Genomic DNA, 20842 nt, shown 5'->3' with positions numbered 1-20842 from the left:
GTTTTATTTTAGGCTATAAAGGAGTAAAGCAAATTATGCTTATAAGGTGGTGCACTGTGGTTTCAAGAAGAATAAGCAGGTTTTAATGCCATACAATTACATGCAGGACACAGTTAATCTAAATAATCAATTATGATGCACTTCTGCTTAAAAGATTTAAGCAGCACTGCCCTCTGCTGGCGAGGAACGTATTTCGCTTCAAAAATGTTTACGGATGAACACAAACAATCTCACCACAAGAGGGCATCAAAATATCACATTATAGTATCATGGACAAACGTTTGAAAGGTGGAGAACACAAGGACTGATGTGTATTAGGTGCAATATACGTGTCTGCCTGTCACAACACAAGAGAAAACAATGAATCTGCCCTGAGCTGATGGTTCCAACATATGTACACAACATTATATTACTGTATACATTTCATTTTTTTATTCTGCTACTGAAATGTATACGTTGCTTTTGTAAATCTACGAAACTTGATTTCTGTATCTATATATTTTGCATAACACTTTTTTAAATTTCATTGTTTTTATTTTAGGAATAATATTATCTTTCTTTTCATTTGTTACATACTTGCACTATGTTTTACCATTCAGTTTGTGAAAAAATATTTCGAACCTTGCAATGGGTATGAAATGTTCCCTCTTCTAGACTATCTGACCCGGAAGACAATCTAGTTCTTTTAATATGATGCTGATGAAGTATGAAGATTTAACATCGAGGTTTTTTCCCAAGAATAGCAGATCGAAGAACTCAAGGGTAAAACAGACCTGAAAGCAGTTTTACATGTGCGTTATACCTCAGATTTAAAGGGGAACAGCTCTAATTTTAGTGTATACAGGCACCTTTGAGAATTACCTGCATATAGCAAAGCAATCCTTCTGAAACCTCTCATCTCCATATTTATTTCTTGCCATAAATCATTATTATTACTCACCCATTATGTTTGCCACAGGCTTTTGCAAATATCTAACCGATGAAAACAGATAGTTTACATTACAAGTATGCTCAAAACAAACACAACAATTACACAGATGAACTCGGTTAAATAATTCTCCTAAATTAAGCATCTTTCTCCTTTATTTTCCTCAATCGTTATTATTGCTGTTACTTGCGGCATATGTTGAAGGTACATATGACCTATATTTTAATAAACACAAACACAAGCAAAGTTGATAAATACCAGAATAAGATGTGAATAATACACTGAGTATGACTGTACATGTAATAAGTGAAACATTAAACACTGTACAAAGACAACATTTTACAGCTTAACATTGTCCATAGCAGCTCACTGTACATTCAAAAACTGGACATCGCTGTCTTCCATCCATACAAATAACTGAGAGTGGCATTCTCTGAATTTGCAGAGCAATCGATCGAATATGCATGAATGTTGATGGTGGACCACAGGCTTTAAAAACGCTTGGGGGAAGCCATTTCATTATCCATGCGTTTTTGTTTTAGAGCAAAACAGGCAAAAATAAAAAACACACAACTCTGAAGCTTTCTGGACAAAGCGCAAAGCCAAAAAAGGTAACACTTCGCCAAAAAGGGCTGTGTTCGACTTTTTTGTGCTTTATTAACACTAATCTCCATGTGTTCAACAACGTTCTTACATAAGGACTTGTGCCTAGGACTCTTACAAATTAAACTCATCCTTCATTTTTAGCAACATAATTAGCATCGGGAGGGGCTGGAATTCAAACACTTACAAGCTATCACTCAGACAGATATTTGTTTAAGCCAACATGGTTTTTGGAGGTAATTTCCCGATCTGATTGTTTTTGGAGGTAAGCCAGAGCCAGAGAATAAGCAGCTCGTGTTTGGAGCGATCCAAGACCACACAAGAGAGAAAATCTTCCAGATTTATCTTTCAATTGGTGTGATCGGAAAAACAGAGGTATAAATCTGTACCCTTTCCCGTGTCTGATGTCTGCCAGGTCTTCTCTGTCCTGCAGAGGTGCATGCTTCGAATTCTAGCACTGCTGCAAAATGCATCCGAGCTGTGCAACATCGCACACGCTTGGATCCCCAAACGACAAAAAAACGTTCGCAAAGGCTGATGTTTTTTTGGTATGTTTTTTATCCACTCATTTATCATAACGCTGACACAAAATGTGCATTTGGAATGAACGCAGATATATTTACAAATATATAAAACCACCCAATGAGAGAAAACGACATTGGAATGGAGGAGGCCGCCATGCCCTAACATCTTATAAAGGTCTATGAGACCTACAGAAGAACCGGGAGTGAATACACACTCCCATGACCACAGTATTTACAACACACATTTCAGAATCCTCCTCTGAATTCCTCTCTAAAGCAAACATGGCGTATGGGAACCTCAGATGCTGATATGTTATGACAACCAGGATTTTTACTGTATGTCATTACAAGCTTCAGGTCCTGTCATCTGCATTCGGCCTCGTGGACGGAACATCAACACTGGAAACTGATGGAACACCTATGAGTACATAAACGCTTAAAATTGGAAATGGCGCGACACAGTGATCTATCATATGTGTTTTCAAGTATTATCAGGAGCGTAAAAGCAAAAGCCTTCTGTGTATACTATAATCAATAAGACATTCTACATTTAGTCTCCGCACGCACAACGCTAACAGCTAATACTTTACAGAGGGGCTTTCTGAACGACACCGTTAATGAGATTTTTATATCAACATGTACTTATAATCATAACAGTCCTCTTGCTATACGAGGAGTGTCCGAAATATGTTGAGGGTACGTCAGTCAGCTCTGAGCGATTTCAAAGGGTAGATCTCCGTTGGGATTCCGGGGAGATTTCAGGGTTCGTATCCGTATATCAAGTCCTGGTGGGAATCCAGACTCCAGTCTCTGTTTCCAAGATCCCGACTGAAGTCCAGACCTTTAGCTGAAGGGATATCGTGTGGGTTAAATGTACATACGGTTGCTTCGCGGTACACTAAAGCAGGAGTTCTCTTCAAGGACTTGAGGTTTTTGGTTGGTGGCCTGGAGATACTATTGATTCTAGAAACAAATTCTGGCTGCTTGTTCTTGCTTCGGTCCAGTACTCTCCATCTTTCCGTATGGCTAGTTGCTAATTTAGCCTTTAGAGAATCTGTTCCCCAGCGCCACGCTCAGCGGTTCTGGCATTATTAGGTGCACAAATTGCTTGAATTCAGAGCAACGGATTCAGCCGCTTATTCTAGTTTCTAAATGCGTGTTTCACAGCCAAGCCGGGAAAGCTTTCAAGAACTTTATCGACTAAAGCTGTTCGGATTTTTTTTTATATAATATTTGTAATTGTTTTTGATCCTGCCAACATTCTTTCTGAAGAGCTCTGCATCAGAAGTTTAGTTCTGAGTTGGGATAATGCTTGTACACTTTATGAATCCATCCGGTGTAGAAGGCCACTTTCACAAAGATGGCGGGTCGGTTGTGACGGGCGCATCCTCTGCCGTTTATGCTCACGCCCACAATGACTTTACTGTGACTCTCCTGGCATACAAGCGGGCCGCCGTAGTCCTTCTGTATGTGTGAGAGAAACACAAACAATTTCCTGTTAGTTCAGACCCTGAATTCTGATTGGATTAGGCAAATTTGAAATTATAAAGGGATTTAAATGCGCACATAGCATTTTCTATTACTTTTTTAAGTTAATTCTCGAACAGCTTACAGCTAAAATGTGAAATATAGTAAATCATTCATTTTTATTCAGATGACTATTGGTAATAAATTAACACTCGCATTAAGTATTTTTGTGTCTTTCATCATTCAGTGGTGACAGCTAAAAAGTGTATACTTTTTATGCTTAAAGGCTCGACTAATGTCCATCCTGTGCACCTTACTGCTGATTGGCTACAAAGTTGTTTTGTTACTTGGCCCGACAAGTGTAATTCGGAAATCAGACACCCCGCCTTTAATGTTCTAATGTATGTATTGAGGGACGATATTGAGAAAAAAGCTCACCTCACACACTCCTTCATCTTTCCGACCCCCCGCACACAGTTTAGACCTGGTGATCGGAAGACTTTGTCTGTGAAGCTGTTGGCATCGTTCGTTGCTAACTATGGGTAGATAGACTCTCTTGAGTGTACCCTCATGGCCAGTGCCTGAGAGAGAAGATATTTTAAAGGTCAATAATGTATTTTACTTTTCCTCAAAGTTTACTTTCACATGTTATGAATTTCCCAAATGCTGTATGTTTGCAAAATGATTTCATAAGCACCAATAAAAGCTGTTGAAAATTGCTGAAATTACCTTTGGTCTCACCCCAGCCATACACAGAGCATGTGGTGTTCTCCTGAATGCTGCAGTCAGCCACGGGCAGCTGAATAATCCCAACACGTTCCCTCGGGAGAGCCGGTCTGCGTGCAAGAGGGAAAGAGGGCATTTTATCAACAAGGACTAAGAATGCCAGAAGATTTCATCAGCTTTACTAATCACGGACAGAACGCGTTATTGACAGACATATCGATTATTTGACCAGTCTTACTGAGTCAGTCGGAGTAAGGCGAGATTAGAGCCTTCCGGGCCACAGATGACCTGCGAGATTCTTCTCTCCTGTCTGTGGACATCATTCTCCGACGATTCATTCAAATGTGCTACACCAAGCAAAACTCTGTACTCTGATAGGTCGGGGACACTGAAAATAAACATAAATCAAAAAGTTCTTGATTCTTAATAATGTGACCCCTTTAATGAAAGCCTTTGTGAATGTCAACGTGAACATATATGGATGGTCGGCAAAAGTTCCAAAAACATCCATGGCTTTGATTTGTTAGGTTACACGCTTGAACAAATCCCGCCCCCCTGATCGTTGACTCTGTGACCCTTACGATCCAGAGGTCACGGGCAGGGCATTGTGGTGACTCTGTGGTAAAGCTGGAGATAATTACCATGACGAGAAGCAATGTCTGTCTGTCAGCACCCACTCCTCCCTGACCAGAGAACCTCCGCACCAGTGAGTGCTCCTGAAGAGACCGGGAGACAGGAGACAGTGAAGCATCACCAACACGATTCTCTCACATCATAAAACATGACAACACAGAGCTTTGCTACAGAGGATCTGCCCTGCACTATGACTTCATGAACAACTGCACTTCATTTAGACAGAATGTTACTGTCAATCGGCTTCGAGTCGCTTTTAGGGAACACAAGAAGTACAGTTCACCTTATTTACGGAAATTTCAAATACATCTTTAAACCTGCAATGCTAACAGTAAATCATGTTTCTGTAGCTCATTTGGTAAAGCTTTGCATTAAGCCAAGGTCATGTGTTTGATCTTAGGAAACACACACACTAATAAAATGTGGATAAGAGCGTCTGCAAAATGCATTAATGCAAATTTAAGACTGCAACAACGAATGTACGCTAAGGAAGTCTTTAATATTTAATTATAAACATTGCTACATAATATTGTTTCTTAATGTTTTGATAAAATGCTCACCCTCTTTGTATGCTGACCATCCAGCTGCCATCTTTTATGGGGACCGGACCCCCACCCACAATTCTCACTTGCTTATGAACAAAACATGAGTTCTTTGAAACTTCCTCTGTACAAAACAAAGACAAAACCATACTAAACACAAACAGACTAAATATACACGAGCTCTGTGTTTACGAAACAATCATTCCACCACCATACCAAATGTATGACTACTGAAAAGTGTTTGAAAGACATGATTACCTTTTGGTGGCAGATTATTTTGCGAAGGTTGACCTAAAAAGGAACAGGAAAAAATATCATTCTATAAATCTTGCTGTGCTATAAGCAACGGGTATGCATGAAAAATGGAGAAGAAGAAAACGCTGTCGCTAGTTTGATGGTTGTTTAGAGTATAATTTGAGCAAAAGTGTGTGTGAGGTCTTTAGCAATGACACGAGGATTAGTCTTGGTCCAGCATGTGGGATCAGTTAGGCCGCACAACCCCAAAGTTTAAGGTATGAATGCGAAACACTGCTGTACGTGTGTGTAGGTGTATGTGACAGAGACAAAGGGAGTGTTGACAGTCCGAGCCACCTGGACTTTACACCCTTTAATTAAACTACAGCCTCTGAAGAAAGCACATGTCTGTGTGTGTGAGTGATTTATGCGCCATATGTAGATTCGTAACACATGGTCTCCATGCTCATCACAAGCCTGGGGTTGTCATCGATGAGAGTAAAAGTCAACAGTACAGCACGTGATACTGCAATATGAGGGGATAATGTCTATGTACAGAATCCCTGTTGTGTCAGAACTTCATGCAATCCAGATGTTTCCTTGGTCAAACAATGTCATTGTTAGTATTATATAACATGCTCAACAGTCATACTTGAGTATAAGAAAAGATGTTTATATGGAAAGTGACTTTTGCGGAGTTTCAGCTGCAAGGGATTTCATTACTATTTTGTTGAGGAGACTTATCTGCATGAATTTGTACTATGTGAATGTAAATAAAAACCAATGGATCGCACAAATTTATCAACATTACTCGCAAAATGGTTATGAATTGTCACAATATTATTTTGGTTGTGGAGGGAGTCTGATTAAAAACCCAAAAGCATTCACATTTCTCTGTTGAACAATTAGCATATGCTGGTTAGGTATGTGTTTTGAAGCAAGGTACATGGTTTAAGCTTGTCATGTGCTGGTCCTAAACTGGTCCCAAGCAGCAAATTTCTAGCTCAGGACCAGCTCATAGCCATCTTAGAACCAGCTTAAACCAGCTCATGACCAGCTAAGGACCAGCACATGACCAGCTCAAACCAGTTACCATGCTTCAAAACATGCCTAACCAGCTTATGCTGTTTTTTTCAACAGGGTTTTCTTTGGGTCAGCTAATGTGCTGGACTTATTTTCGAGTGGCGTTTTTCAAGAACTCGGCCCTCAAACGCGTTGTGTAGTTCAGCTCACTCACAGGATTTAAGGGAGCAGTAGTCCCATGGGATGGATGAACTGTTGGTAAAACACCACAGGCCATGCTTGTCCTTGTCAGGGTTCCTGCAGAAGTTCTCTGCTTGTTCAGCCGTCAAGAAGCCCACATCTCTTTCTTTACTGGGAACAAAAACAAATCTCAGCTTTATACCAGCAAATTTGCAGAGCACTTGCAGCTTTAAATAAACGAATCATCACATATTTGATTTCTATCTACAAACCTCATAAGCAGGTGCACGTTCAAAAAACTAAATTCTCAGAGACTAAAACCAAAAGTCTATCCGGTATTTGGACAATCCATCTAACCATTTAGGCCCCAGCTTTAGCCCCAGCTGTGCAGAGTTCCTCTCTGGAGACGAGGTGAAGTATTTAGCTTTCGCATTACTCATGTCTGTCTAAGCTATTCCACATTATCATTTGGAAATCAGATTCATAAAGATTCACAGACTCACTTTAACAAACTATACAACCAGCGCTAAAGTGATGAGCACAAACCAAATGATTTTCTCCCCATGTCACACACTATGTAAGTGATCTATGCCTAATGCTTGCCCGGCAGTGACCCCTGCAACCTGTCCGTGGCGACTCGCAGCCTGTGAGGCAAATAAAGGAGCTGATTGGCTTTGATGTGTTCATGGACTAAGGTTAGAGGGAGGAGAGGGGTGCAATGGGGGTCAGAGGGTGGCTTTAAAGAATCCCGCTCCAGCTGGGATGACCTGCTTGCAATTTTTGGGGAATTGAGTCACTGCCACTGCTACCCATTTACCGTCAATTAGAGAATGGGGGTCCTCCACTAAAATGTGTTTTTCTTCCTCGGAAACTGCAAGGGTCTTACTTTATCAAATAAGATTAACACACCCTGACAACTCTGCGGCCCTTGTGGTCTACATCAATGCACAACCAGGGTCTACCGGGTCTGGGAGGGGAGACCTTTGACCTGGAACTTGTTCGTAAAACTAGGAAGTTATTTAACGCCACACATCTCAGGGTGAGTGTGGATGGCAGAAAAACAACAGACCTGTTGCGGAACTGAAATTTGCCTCCTCAGAGATTTACACACACACACACACAGAAACACACACATAAACACACTCACACACACAGTGGTGAGTCACTGTTAATGTGCCAAAGCACCATTTAACAGTCAAAACAATAACTGGATTTGAGGAAACAGACCTTGCTTGATTTAATATACCTTTAAGAAAGGTTGCACATGCATATTCAATGACTCCATATGCTTGTTGCTTAATGTTCAAATACATTTAAAAAAACATGAAATGCCACAAAGCATCTGTGCCATCTGATTACGCTCACTTGTTAAAGGCCAACTTGCTGAGCTTGACCTTTGAACCAAATCACTAAATGGAGTTGTTCACCTTGCACAGTAGCACAAAGGCATCATGGGATTGTCCTTGAAACCATGCATTGCAAGATATGGAACTAGATTTGTTTCCATGGAAACTGAGTGAAGGTCTATGACTATGTGATGTACTTATATAAATGATGGTTCTGGTCGATGGTTGATGATACATAGTAGACAATTATTTAGTTTTTCTATATAAAAACTAATTGTTTTGTATTGCAGTAAAACCCAAACAATTATCCAAAACCATTCCAATAGCCTTATTTTTAAGCCAAAATGTAAAGTCGAAGTGTGTAATTTCTGAGCGCAAATTTCAGAAGCACTGCCTTCTTGATCTGAATAAACTGTTCTTTGTATATTCTACATAGGTCTTACCTTTCAGTGTGGTCTTTCCAAAGAGCACAAGGGATGCCAGACCGAGTTTTTGCCTGTTTGCCATTGTATGTTTCACCAATCCCGGTGTAGCACTCTGGGAAAACAAACATCACTGATAAAAATTGCAAATTCATTAACATAACAAGAAATAGCACAAGATTGAAAGGGTTGTGCAGCAATAGCAATAGATTTTCTGATGAAATTATATACTTTTGATATGATATTGCTTGGGTCCGTCAATAGAAGTTGATGGTGGCATTTTGTGAACTATTTTATAATCTTCTAAAGTTAAAATTGTCATTTCAACTGCTTCAAGTATTAGGACACCTTCATTCAACAATTTGCATGATTGAGGTGTCATTTAGAATGGTGTGTGTGGGACAAGTTAACATGGCTAAAGGTTCTATACATATTCTCAAAACAACATCTACAAATTTCAAAGCCTTTGCTTTTCATCAGATTCTATGCAAGCTAAACACCTTAAAATTCTTATGTAACTCCTCAGGTAGTAGTCCTTAAAGAAGCACGGCGGGTTTGTGGAAACAGTGCTTATAGAAAGACAGCAGGGCTCCCAGCGCACCACAATAGTCGACCCATCATCCCTACGGCCTTAATTGGGTAAGCAGCTAAATCGATTTTAACATCAACGCTTGCGCGAGTCCTATGCGTCGTCTCATGGGTCCTGCCAGTCACAGGATGCTGTCAGCAGTGATTAATGCTCAAGTCGAGCTGTCTCATTCCCACACTGTGGTTCTTGATCGCTGCACGTTTCAAGCATCCCCCATTTGCGGCCGTGGAGATCGGACCGCAGGGACCCCCGCATAGTAATGCCAAGATAGCACAGATAGGATAGAAAACTGAAGAAAAGTTGCAACGTTCTAAATCATTATGAAAAGAAATTACACACTGTATCCTGCAGCAAGAATTAATCAGAACAAAAGCCTGGAAGTCGTTGAGGGTTGTTTTGATATGCAAAGAAGGCACGACTTCAAAAGGTATGGCCTCGTTTTTATTGCATTTTTCGGTTGGTGAAAATCGGTTGGAAGAATGCCAATCATAACATCATGGAAAACAAAACTGAGGTAGTAGATTATAAACATCTTTCTGTAAAGCAAATAAGAGTAAGAAGTTCTTCGGTCGCCGTCTTTAATGTCGCCTGGTGTACTGGAATTTACTCTCTTGCATAATTCAGAGTGGCAAGTACAGAAATACATGTCTCCACAGATAGGAGGCAAAGCCAGGGTCAGACATGACCTCATACTTTAGGAGCAATTGAGGGTTAAATGACTCCGGTCAAGCTCACAGAGATATTGAAGATCCTCTTTACCAGAATCAGGAATTAACTCAATGTGGATCTAAAATATTACAGATGCCTAGTGCTGACCCCTGTGTTCTTACAACACACAAGTCTCTAGTACAACTGCGAGAGCATGTTTCTAACTACCCTAAGGTCATGGGTTCAAATCCCAGTGAACACACATGTATACTTGTATTCAGATACAGAAAATAAATGCAAACCTGTAAGGCACAGCAATTTAATTTTAAAGCATACACTAATATCCCTACACTCAAAGGGTTCTTTGATGCCATAGAAGAACCTTTTGGTTCCATAAAGAACCTTTAACATTTGAAGAACATTTCTGTTTCACAAAAAGTTACTTTATGGCTTAAAAAGGTTCTTCAGATTATAGTTCTTTGAAGAACCTTTGGCTGAAAGCTTGTTCTTTGTGGAACCAAAAATGGTTCTTCAATGGCATCGGTGTGAAGAAGCTTTAAAGCTCCTTAATTTTTAAGAGTGTAGTTCACTTAAAAAACTATGAACCCTCATGTCATTCCAAACTTGAATGACTTTGTTTCTTCTGAAGAACACAATAGACAAACTTTTGAAGAACGCTGGTTACATTTGCCCCACATCAATTGTATGGAAAGAAAACCAATGAGACATCTCTCAAAATATCTTGCTCAAAAGAAAAGAATCATTTACACTAACATTCTACATACTGTACACTTGTCTATATGTCCCTACGGGGGACATACAGTCTAAAAGAAACAAGACCTGACAACAATGTGATCTCCATGACAAATGGGTTTAAGGACAACACGTAACTCTCTTCAACATTAGGGTTACCCAATAAGGCAATGCCTTTCCACTGTAGTTCACGGAGTTCAAAACACAGAAGCACTAATGCAGTAGCTCGGAGTCGGACAGTCTTTCTCAATACCCTGAACATGAATGAAATGCGTAAAACTAGGAAGTGTTTGAGTTTACATCTTTCTTTTGTCTCTACACAGTTATATCATACTGCTCTTTAGCACTATTTCTCTGTTGAAAAAAAAAACATATGCTGGTGAGGTATTTTTTGAAGCAAGGTAGCTGGTTTAAGCTGGTCATGTGCTGGTCCTAAACAGGTCCCAAGCAGCTAGCTCCTAGCTCAGGATCAGCTCAAACCAGATAAGCCCCAGCACATGACCAGCTCAAACCAGCTACCGTGCTTCAATACATAATTACCCAGCATATGCAGTTTTTTAAAACAGGGTTATTTGGATTTTTTCAAGTGTTCGATGGTTAAACCACTGAATAAACCAAATGGAAGCTAGCAATTTGAAAGCGCCCATGAATGGTGTTTGGGTGAACCATGCGTGTCGTGTCAAGACTACTCACCCTCAGACTTAGGTTCTGTGGTTCCACAGCGAGGGATGTTGGTACAGTATGCAATGGGTACATTGGAGTTAGTAGTGAAGCACCATGGGAACTGACGGCCGTCAGGATTCCTACAATAGTTCTCCCTGAGATCCCTGTATAAATTTTTTTTAATATCTATTGGAAAAACTGATTTCAGTTTTCTTTGAAGACTACAAATGTGTATGTTCTTACTTGCAGCGGTAGCTCTGGGGCGTGTAGGAGTGTTGATGGGGAAACTGGGCATCCCATCGTTGACAGGTCACTCCCTCGGGGGTGATACCCACCGTCCCGCGATAACCCTCCCCACGTCCACGGAAGCAGGTCGTTGTGTTGTCAATGTGAGTGCCGTTGTCTTGGTCTGAGTAAACAACGAAAGACATAAACATGGAGACAGTGGGAGTGAATGGGATAATATCACTCCTAAGGCACGATGATGGGTGAATCACGGATTCCCCCTTAACTTTAAAACTGCACGGCCTCCGCGAGAAATAACACCAGCTTTGTCCTCAGAGAATATTTGCAAAATGAGTCAATGCAATTGTCTGTGACAAATGCTGAAACAGAGCTATTTTGGGCTAAACCCGTATTCTGTCTTCAAGAAAGCAATGGAGATATTTTGTTTTTGCCTGTGCATCTCGACGGTATAAATTCTGTTCATTAGAGACAGTTATTGTTTTTTCTCCCGCTGGGGTAGCCAACAGTACGAGGATATGGGCCAGAATCCTGCTAATGATATCTAATGTCAAATTCGGCCAACACGCTGTGAGGTATAAAAATGCAAAGGCCAAGGAGCTGGGAAACAAAGGGGCACTCTGTGTCTTACAGCTTGCTGTGTTTATTACAGGTCTACGATATGTTTAGCTTTACAGACGATCAAATTGTCTTGTTAAGGAAGCTGTTCTTTCTGCAAGTGGATGAAAGCCACGTCTTATAAAAGCAGACGCGGTTATGATGGTTTCCAAAATTTGTTGAGATGCTTACTAAGACAAACTCAAGGTGTTTGAAAAGATGCTCCTTTTTGGCAAACATGTAAAAAGTCCCTCCCAGGATGGAACTCGGCGCTGTCTTGGAGAATCAGTCATGGTATTCTGCTCAAAGCTTCCGTGCAACTACAGCAAATAGCTCTGAAAAGTAAGTGTGGCCCCGCGGCTCGGTCTACAATAGTATACAACATGAGTTTCAGACGCCTGCGTTTCTGCCTCACGTCCCTCTTGAACCAACACGCCGTCATCTCGCTAATGAAAATAAACGGAGGCAGGTGGGGGGGGGGGTGTCATTACAATAATAGATTCTCGGCCGCTTGCGCGCACAGCTTGTTTGAGAGCACTAAGGGGATGAAACCCACACGTGTGTTTTGTCTTGAGCGTGGAAGGTTTACACAGCACTTGAAACTCAAGCACATTTCTCTTATGGAGATAAGGGCATGCATTACTACACTGATGAAGAAAAATAAACATGGAGGCACATTACCGAAAAGACGGGGCAAGAGCCGAGGAGAGAGAGATAGAGGAATAAAGTTTTATAGGTGGAACCTCCTCTCCTCCCGGTTACAAACAACATTCCTGTGAGGGTCCCAAAAGCGAGGGGAGCCAAGGCTACAGGAAGAGGAAGTTGTAAATTTGGCAAACTCTGCCTCTTTTCATTCTCTTTCTCTCGTTCGCTTCTCTCTCTTCATCTAAAACATAATACACAAGCGCACACTCACCACACTGTTTGATGTTACAGTATTCCCATGGAGTATTCGGGTCGGTGGTGAAACACCAGGGTCTCTGGCGCCCGTCTGGGTTCCTACAGTAGTTGTCCTTTAAACCTTTATCAGGATACCTGTCAGAGGAACGGACACAGTCAGCACGCTAAGTCTCAGTTAGACATCAGATTTACTGTCAGGATAAAACTGTAAGAACCTGGAAAAAATACGCAAAATGCGCCCTTTTAAATGTAAAGCAGGATCTCTTAGACAAAGCACACACTTCAGTACACAAAGTCACAATTTCTTGTTTTCTGTCATATTAGCTTTATGATCAGAGATGCAGGCACACAATGCGATTTGGCTTCAATCTGGTCGAATACTTAAAATAAGAAGATCCTGTCCTGTAATGTGGTCTCGAGTAAAAATCATCACAGACTTTTTGCTTGGTTGGTTAGTTTGCACAAAGCAGTCAATTGATTCACTGATTTATATCAAACAGCGACGTGACACAGTTCTCATGAGTTCAACTGGGAATACACTACTGATTTTTCAAATACTTCTGAAAGTTGCTCACGAATGCCATTCCGGATTAGGTATATGCACGCAATCTGACATGTGAAAACAGCTTGTCTTTGTGTGTTTAGAGACTCTTAAGGGAGAGTATTTCAACAAACTGACATTCATTTCAAGTTTAACAATATTTTTGTTTCCCAGAACTGTAAAGATGTAACTTTGGCACTGAGAAGGTCATGTAAAACGAAAATGCTATTTATTGGTTTGAAATGCTAGCTACAGCTAATGTTAACTCTATTCTTTGCTACGGTACACAAACCAGGTGCATAATTAGGTAAAAATGTGCAAGTATTGTTGGAAATCATGTGTGTCTGTTGAACACAGGCCAACCCGTTTCGAAACCTGAAAGTCATTATGTTTTCCTAAACAAAATGTTATTGAAGTGTAATTTTTCGTGACAGCCATCACGTTATGATTCAGCAGAGATGTTTTCACCGTTACACTTATAAACCCAGCTTTCTTCTGCTCACAAATTTTTTCCACAGGTATGCTTCTCCCTTTTGGAAAACTTACATGCACACAAACTCTTAACATGCTAAATTGAAAAGGCCTCCCACACTAATTGATACCGCCTGACCACTTGAAATCTCTTGAAGTCTATCCCATTGATGTTGTCCCCTAGGATATACTTTTTTCTGCTCGGTCTCTTACCTTTTAGGGTGGAAAAGGTGTTTGTGTGGTTCCTCAAGGTCCCAGCGTTGGCATTCCCGGCCGCTCTCCGTGTGGTCCATTGGTCCACGGTAACTTTCTCCGTTACACGTCATACATTCCACTATGGATAAGGAACATGGGTCGTAAGAATCTTAACCAGTTAGACATAGTTTGAAAAACTCCAGCTGAGCTGCATTAGAGATCGTTGAGCATGACTCAAATGAACCCTGGTTTTCATGTTAAGAATCCAACAATTTCTGAATACCGATAATACATTTGTGCACATTACTTATGCATATGCGAATCGCTGAAGATTAATGATTGCTGGGAGTGTAATCGCATGAATAAAAAGACGTGCAATTATGAAACACATGTGACCCTTAGATGGTGTAAAAGTAAATCATCTGACACTACAATTTATTGGGCCGGCGTGCCACCCATTAGGCCTCGCATTTAACCCCGAAGGTACATTTCATCTCCTAACAGATTTTATATATTAAAAGGTTAAATCAATGTGTAATTATTACAGAGCTTAGTAAGAGCTTAGTCACTGCAGGACCGAACCAAACATCACAGCAGATGGGGGTCACCACAGCTAAAATGATCTCTCTAAAGCCTGTTATTACTTGTACACACAGCAGTATAAGAACCAGATTGCCGTACAAGAAACAGATGTTAATGTAGGACACTTTCACAAAAGCATGATTTTTTGTCCTCATGTGTGTGTTTCTGATTATGGGAAACTAATTTATTAACAAACCCTCCCAGACGATATTTCACCCCTCGACTCTCGGAAGAGACAAGAGACTCACTATGTTGGCCTGATTGTTATCACAACTGAAAACCCCTCTTTATGCATGCGACTCACTCCGCCGATGTGAAAATCCCCGGGCCACCCCGACAATCAAACCACTTTCTTCTGCAAAAGATTAAGCCTTAAATCCAATTCTAGCAGATGCGATTCACATGAAAAGGGAGTTCCTAACAGGCTGAAAATTAACGCTAACTATAGTGCTAAATTGAAAACACGTAGGAAAGAAAATTCACGCACAAGATCTTAAACAGCTCAGTTTTTTTCTCAAAAGAGTAAAGAAATTAAATAGAGAATGATTGGAGACTAGCCTAAGTCTGCTGCTTTGGATTTAAGGATTTAAAAAGATTTGCCAAGATACTCTGCGAACATTGCAATTTTAAACTTAAGAAATTTTTAATCAATGGTATAATATTAACAAGCTGTTGATATTTAATTTGCATAAATACAAAGATAATTTATGAAAATGCCATTTAGTCTACTAAGCTATGAAAGAGAAAAATCTGAGCAATTATATTTTCCACCATGAATAGAAAGATGCTAGGTTACTTACCTTCCGAGCATTGTGGGATGCTGCACTCCTGATGGCGTATTTTTGGGTCCGTGGTGAAGCACCACGGTCCTGTTGTAGTGTTGTCTGGGTTACGACATAAATTATCACGCAGATCTCTGTGCTTGTGCCTCTGGGGTAAGAAGCTGAAGGAGTGAGGAGAACATATATATTCAACTTTAAGAGATGGTGGAACAAACCGGTCATTCTATTCCAAACTCACATCATGTACGTTTTCTGTGAATCGCATATTAGAAATGACACTTTTCAGATGTCTCAAATGATTAATTTATTCAACCTAAGTGTCCAGTTATGACAGCTGCTAAGATAAAGTTTTCTTTATAAAACTTTTTTATAGTGCAAAGGTTACTAAGTGCACCATTAAACTCTTATGTAGAGTTCAGGATGTTTTTTACAAAAATCTTTTATCCTTGCCATGCAAATGTTTGTAATCAATTAATAAATGGCTGTAATTAATCGCCTGTAGCCAAACAGTAATCATCTTTTTTGCAATTGCCTCCGGCTAACATAACATAATTTAACCAAGCTCATGATGATTGATGAACAAAGATAAAAAAGCAATCTGTGACAAATTATGTGACCTACAGGCCTGTGTGGTATTTTGGGACGTTCAGGTCCACTGGCTTTTCAAATGATAAAACATGCCTGTGATGTTTCCGAGGCCAGCGTATCAAAAGCTGGCTTTAAAACTGTACCGCTGTCCATTACAGAGATAAAACGATGAAAAGGAAAAAGAGAGAAAGAAAGGCAGACTGGGGAAGTTGAGGTCTCTGAATGGTAACATTTAATACTATAGCTCTTTTAAATAATTTTTTTGGGCAGATATATAGTCTTACGCCATCTTAATGACAGCAGTGATTTGAAATAACTACTGCAAGCATCCCTAATGAAGTCCTGTAGCCATAATGAACCCTTATCAAACACATCGCATTGAAAATCTTATCTCAGCTTTGTTCTGCTTTTTGTCCAACTCCCGCTTATTCACTTGCCCTCCGATCCTATGAACACGACATCTGTGTTGCAAACGCCTTATGCAAGTTTATTTTAAGAACACTGTGTCAACAAATCTACAGTATTGGCAAAAACTTGTATTGAAATGTTTATGCATGGGGGCATCATACAAAACTGTTTATTTTTTGTAGTTCGAGTACGGAAGCACCTGTTTATAAATGTATCAGCCGCTAATTGGCGTTCCTGTCATTGTCTTTAATACTCCACTGTCCCAGTCCCCAGTCAAGAGAATGGAGAAAGCTTCATCAAGTCAATCAACTTCTGCATTCATCATCATTAGAGATTAATGGGGATTTTTACGACCCATGAAGCGTATTTTGTCATTATCTGTCTAATAGCGAAATGTGTATAAATAAACTAAAACATACCAAGGAGACCTTAACAGCACTTCAGAAGATTTTGAGGGCAGCCAGACATAATACAAACAGTGGTAATTGAGTTCAATTGCCCGTAGAGAAAGACCAAAGGAAGAACATAAAGCGAGTAAGTAAAGCACTTACTTGTGTTCATGAGGAGTTTTTGAATTCCAATGCTGACACTGAACTCCATTCTTCGTCACCGACCTCTTCCCTTTGTAGTTCAGTCCGTTGCCAATAATACATTCTTTCACAAAGTCTACAAGATGACGAATGTACAACGTTATCTTATTATGCAATCTTGTGTATCTACACAGATTTATTTCTGTAAAACTGGTCTGCTACAAACGCTGTAGAAATAGACATTCAATTAAAAAAAAATATGTAAAGACATAAAATTAAACCACGATCAAAAGCAAAGATGTACATAAGACAACAGCACACATAGGGTCCCGGAAGAAAAAATCCCACTGGAAGTGACTAAGAGTCAAACTCATTGCTGCGTCATGTCATGCTGGTGGCAGATTGAGGGAATGTGTGAGTGGACTGAGTGTTTGTATCTAATGGAGACCGATCTCACATTTGTTCACACTGCAACTTAATTAATCCTTAAGTCGATGCTTGGCTAAGGTTTGAGAACAGCTCTTCATATTACGAAACCCCACAGCGATGGACCATCAACATTTCTGGAGCTGACATTTAGACTTTAAACAGAACGATAGCTAGGTGACAATAAACCCTAAAACGACAGACACCACTGTACATCTTTTTACCTTTTTTCTCATAGAGGTCGAAGTTGAAGTCATTCTCCATGCGGACTCCAAATGTGAGGCTGTCGTAGGACAGTAAATGACACTTGGTGCTTTTCTGATCAAAGGAGAATGCTCTGTAGAGACATTTGGCAGACATATTAATATTATGCATATGAAAACAGGATGAATATGAATCTGGCAGGATGACGGAAATGTCTGTGACATCAGGGGTTGAGACTCAATGCACAGAATCGCATCTGTGTCACATGATACCCTCGCAAAAATGAAAGCAGTAGTGCTACTAGTGCTAAATGCCAACAGTCAGGCAACCTTTTGCAATTTCAGTGTGTGAAGGGCGCATTTAATTATTATGCAGAAGTAGCGAGGGGTCAACGACCTGAAACATCAAAATAGGAAATAGTTGGACTGCTGATCTTCAATTTCCACTGATGAAATAAATTCCAGCTGCATCCTGACAAACAGCGTTCTTCATAACTATCCATTTCAAATCAGACTATGCTTGTAAAGGAGTTAGTTGTGTGCTTCTTTCATTTAGATGTGTAGTTGGTGTTTATGGTAGCGTAGGTAAAGTGGGTATCTGCGAGTTGACCTTTTAAACCTCCGTACCTGCAGGTGAACGGGAGCTTCCTGTTGCGACTGCACCGACGTGCACACTTTCCCACGCTCATCTTGCGGCCTTTGGACATGTAGGACAAATCAGGTAGAGTGACCAGACGCACGCCATTGGTCTTCTGGTAGTCTTGCAGAGCGTGCCTCTTGGTTTCTGCCACACAGAACACACGTGAGAATGAGAGAGCTAACAGGCAAATCCAAACATCTGGTACGTAACAGGTGGCTCTTGATTATACTTCTATTAATTTAAGACTCATCACAGGCCTCTCAGGAGTGACTAAAGGAAACCAAGATAATGAAATTGTGTAGTAAATCATATAACAAGCATTTTAGATCACAACCTAATCTGGATGTGTATGTATATTAGATTATTGGGGGCTAGGAATTAATTTAGATATACATAAATGAGCTCATTCTGAAGGTTGTATCGTACGTTTAATGAGGTGCGTGTAACTATTGTCTGTTTAGCATCTTGGCAGGACCATCGCTTCTGTCTATCCTCCAAGGGTTCTGTCTGCTACAGTGGTAAGGGATGTCTGTCCAGCACATGGCTAGAGAGAACTGATTTCATGGTCACACAGACCATGTTGTAACAAAAACAAGTTCTTTATAGACTATTTCTTATAGTAGACAACCATGCCTTTTGAAAACTCAAGATGTAAGCATCTATCATAGAAAACCCTGAACTGATTAAGCAACAGGACACTGTGAGCAGTTTCACAGGGCACGAAACTTTCCATTAACTTGCCTGCAATAGACACTGTGTCACAATGATTACTTTTTAATACAGATGATACACAAAATAAAAACTGAATTATTACTCCTGGTGCATTAATCTAAAGCTCACACTGTCAAACAGGTTCCTACAATATTTCAACACAAGGTTTTACTCCCCCATAATAAAGAATGCATTGATCCAAAAGAGACAACACAACCCAGAGGAACCAACATGTCAAGCAGTTCCCAGTGTCACTTCTGATTCAAAATGACAATTTGAAATCAATAAGCTTTGCGCAAAAGCTGCCTTTGTTTCTCTGTGTGTATTTCTACAAGCCACAACAACAACACATAACTCCATCACTTCTACATCTAACTCTCCTTTAGCTCCATGCGCATCGCCGATGACTCATTTATCCAGATGTTTCATGAAAAAACGGCCCACTCAACATGACTGTCAACATGCGAGGTTTTCCATAGCAAAACTTAACGCAATTTCCGGTAAACGTGACGTGTAATTGCAACATAACGTTATTTTGATACAATGGACACACGGCATGGACACACGAACTGCAAATAGTTGCATTGACACAGTGCTTGAAACTGAGTCTTATGTAAATCAAATTGCTTGATATCATTTAAAGATGTTCATCTTGGGTATCATAAATGCCAAAAGTACTATATCATTATACTCATGCAGTGAGCAAGTAAGCTCGAGCACAAAAAGTGCGCTCCTTCTGCACTAACAGAACGCAGCTTTTTATTTACAGTACCTAACCACGTAAAAAAGTCATTGAAGAAAATAGTTTGTCTTATTTTATTCCTATGTCACCTGTGAAACATTTGTAAGGTAGAAAAATGAACTAAACTTGTTTTTATTTGACCTATTATATTACTATATTCACGAAACATTCGCAAAACGAATGACATTTCTCAACGGGGACACCGAGGGTCCCCTTAAAAAACTTACCTGAGTACACCAAAGCGGCCACACAGAGCAAAATTTTGTAAATCCACATGTTGTTTCGGAGAGGTTAATGTAAAGCTCAGAAACGCAAATAGGACGAAGGAAGTCTTGACGTTTTGTCTCTTTATAAATAAGAAAGTAAGCTCTCTGCAAGCTGTAGATACGCGGACAGTGAGCGAGCGCGCGCAGGACTGACTGAAGATCAGCGCGAGCTCAGAGATTCTACCTCATGCGCTCCCGCCTCTTTCCCTCAGCCCATTTAAAGAGTCCTGCGGCTGTCAATTCTCCAGAATATTATCATCATCACATATTATCGCTTCCTCGTCGACACCGAGGCTGTTGAACCAGTCCGGGAAGTTAAAAAAATGGTTTATATTTGTTGACCGTATCGTTTTTTTGGTGCATGTGGAATGTGATTCCATGAGCAGCACACGTCAGCGCACCCGGGTGGTGTTTGGGAAATTTTGAATTGATAAAGTCTGGGTCACTACTTTTCATTTCATTATATATCACATAGGATTGTTTCATTTTAAATGCCTTACAATTTCATGCCGAGCTACAATTTCCGAAGTTAATGTTAGGAGGTCCCAAATCTATTCAAGGTGGTTTATAGTGTTTCTCTGTTGATGCATCACAGCTCAAAGTCTTAAAAATATACAGGAATGTCATGTCGTATGGAACCATAGTAATGTTAATCTTCCATGTTTTGATAATAATTGCATCAACTTAAATTCTTAAAATCATTCAGACAAAGCATATTATTTACACACCCACTTTG

General features: G+C 40.2%; 1 protein-coding gene across 1 annotated transcript; it reads right to left on the bottom strand.

The window, feature by feature from the left end:
- Nucleotides 1-735: 735 nt before the first annotated feature.
- Nucleotides 736-20507, bottom strand: LOC130435850 (hepatocyte growth factor). Its single transcript, XM_056766702.1, has 18 exons — nt 20068-20507; nt 18375-18531; nt 17769-17881; nt 17140-17254; nt 15611-15753; nt 14247-14367; nt 13038-13156; nt 11525-11690; nt 11312-11445; nt 8650-8743; nt 6895-7031; nt 5682-5714; nt 5442-5547; nt 4890-4964; nt 4487-4636; nt 4252-4358; nt 3961-4103; nt 736-3519 (listed from the first exon to the last, which is right to left on the bottom strand). Exons 1-18 carry the CDS (start codon nt 20114-20116, stop codon nt 3337-3339), a joined length of 2145 nt encoding a protein of 714 aa, XP_056622680.1. The 5' UTR covers nt 20117-20507; the 3' UTR covers nt 736-3336.
- Nucleotides 20508-20842: the final 335 nt, after the last annotated feature.

The sequence above is a fragment of the Triplophysa dalaica genome, chromosome 14 (genome assembly GCF_015846415.1).
Source record: "Triplophysa dalaica isolate WHDGS20190420 chromosome 14, ASM1584641v1, whole genome shotgun sequence".
Classification (NCBI taxonomy): Eukaryota; Metazoa; Chordata; class Actinopteri; order Cypriniformes; family Nemacheilidae; genus Triplophysa; species Triplophysa dalaica.
The sequence above is the reverse complement of the archived record's forward strand: the minus strand, read 5'-3'. Positions and strand labels throughout refer to the sequence as shown.

What these genes read in the sequence shown, in the direction of transcription:
- LOC130435850 (XM_056766702.1), bottom strand. Translation starts at nt 20,116, where the DNA reads ATGTGGATTTACAAAATTTTGCTCTGTGTGGCCGCTTTGGTGTACTCA. An exon ending in CTGTAACATCAAACAGTGTG is followed by an intron (nt 11,691 to 13,037) that starts GTGAGTGTGCGC and finishes TTGTTTACTCAG; the next exon opens with ACCAAGACAACGGCACTCAC. An exon ending in AAATAATCTGCCACCAAAAG is followed by an intron (nt 5,548 to 5,681) that starts GTAATCATGTCT and finishes TGTTTTGTACAG; the next exon opens with AGGAAGTTTCAAAGAACTCA.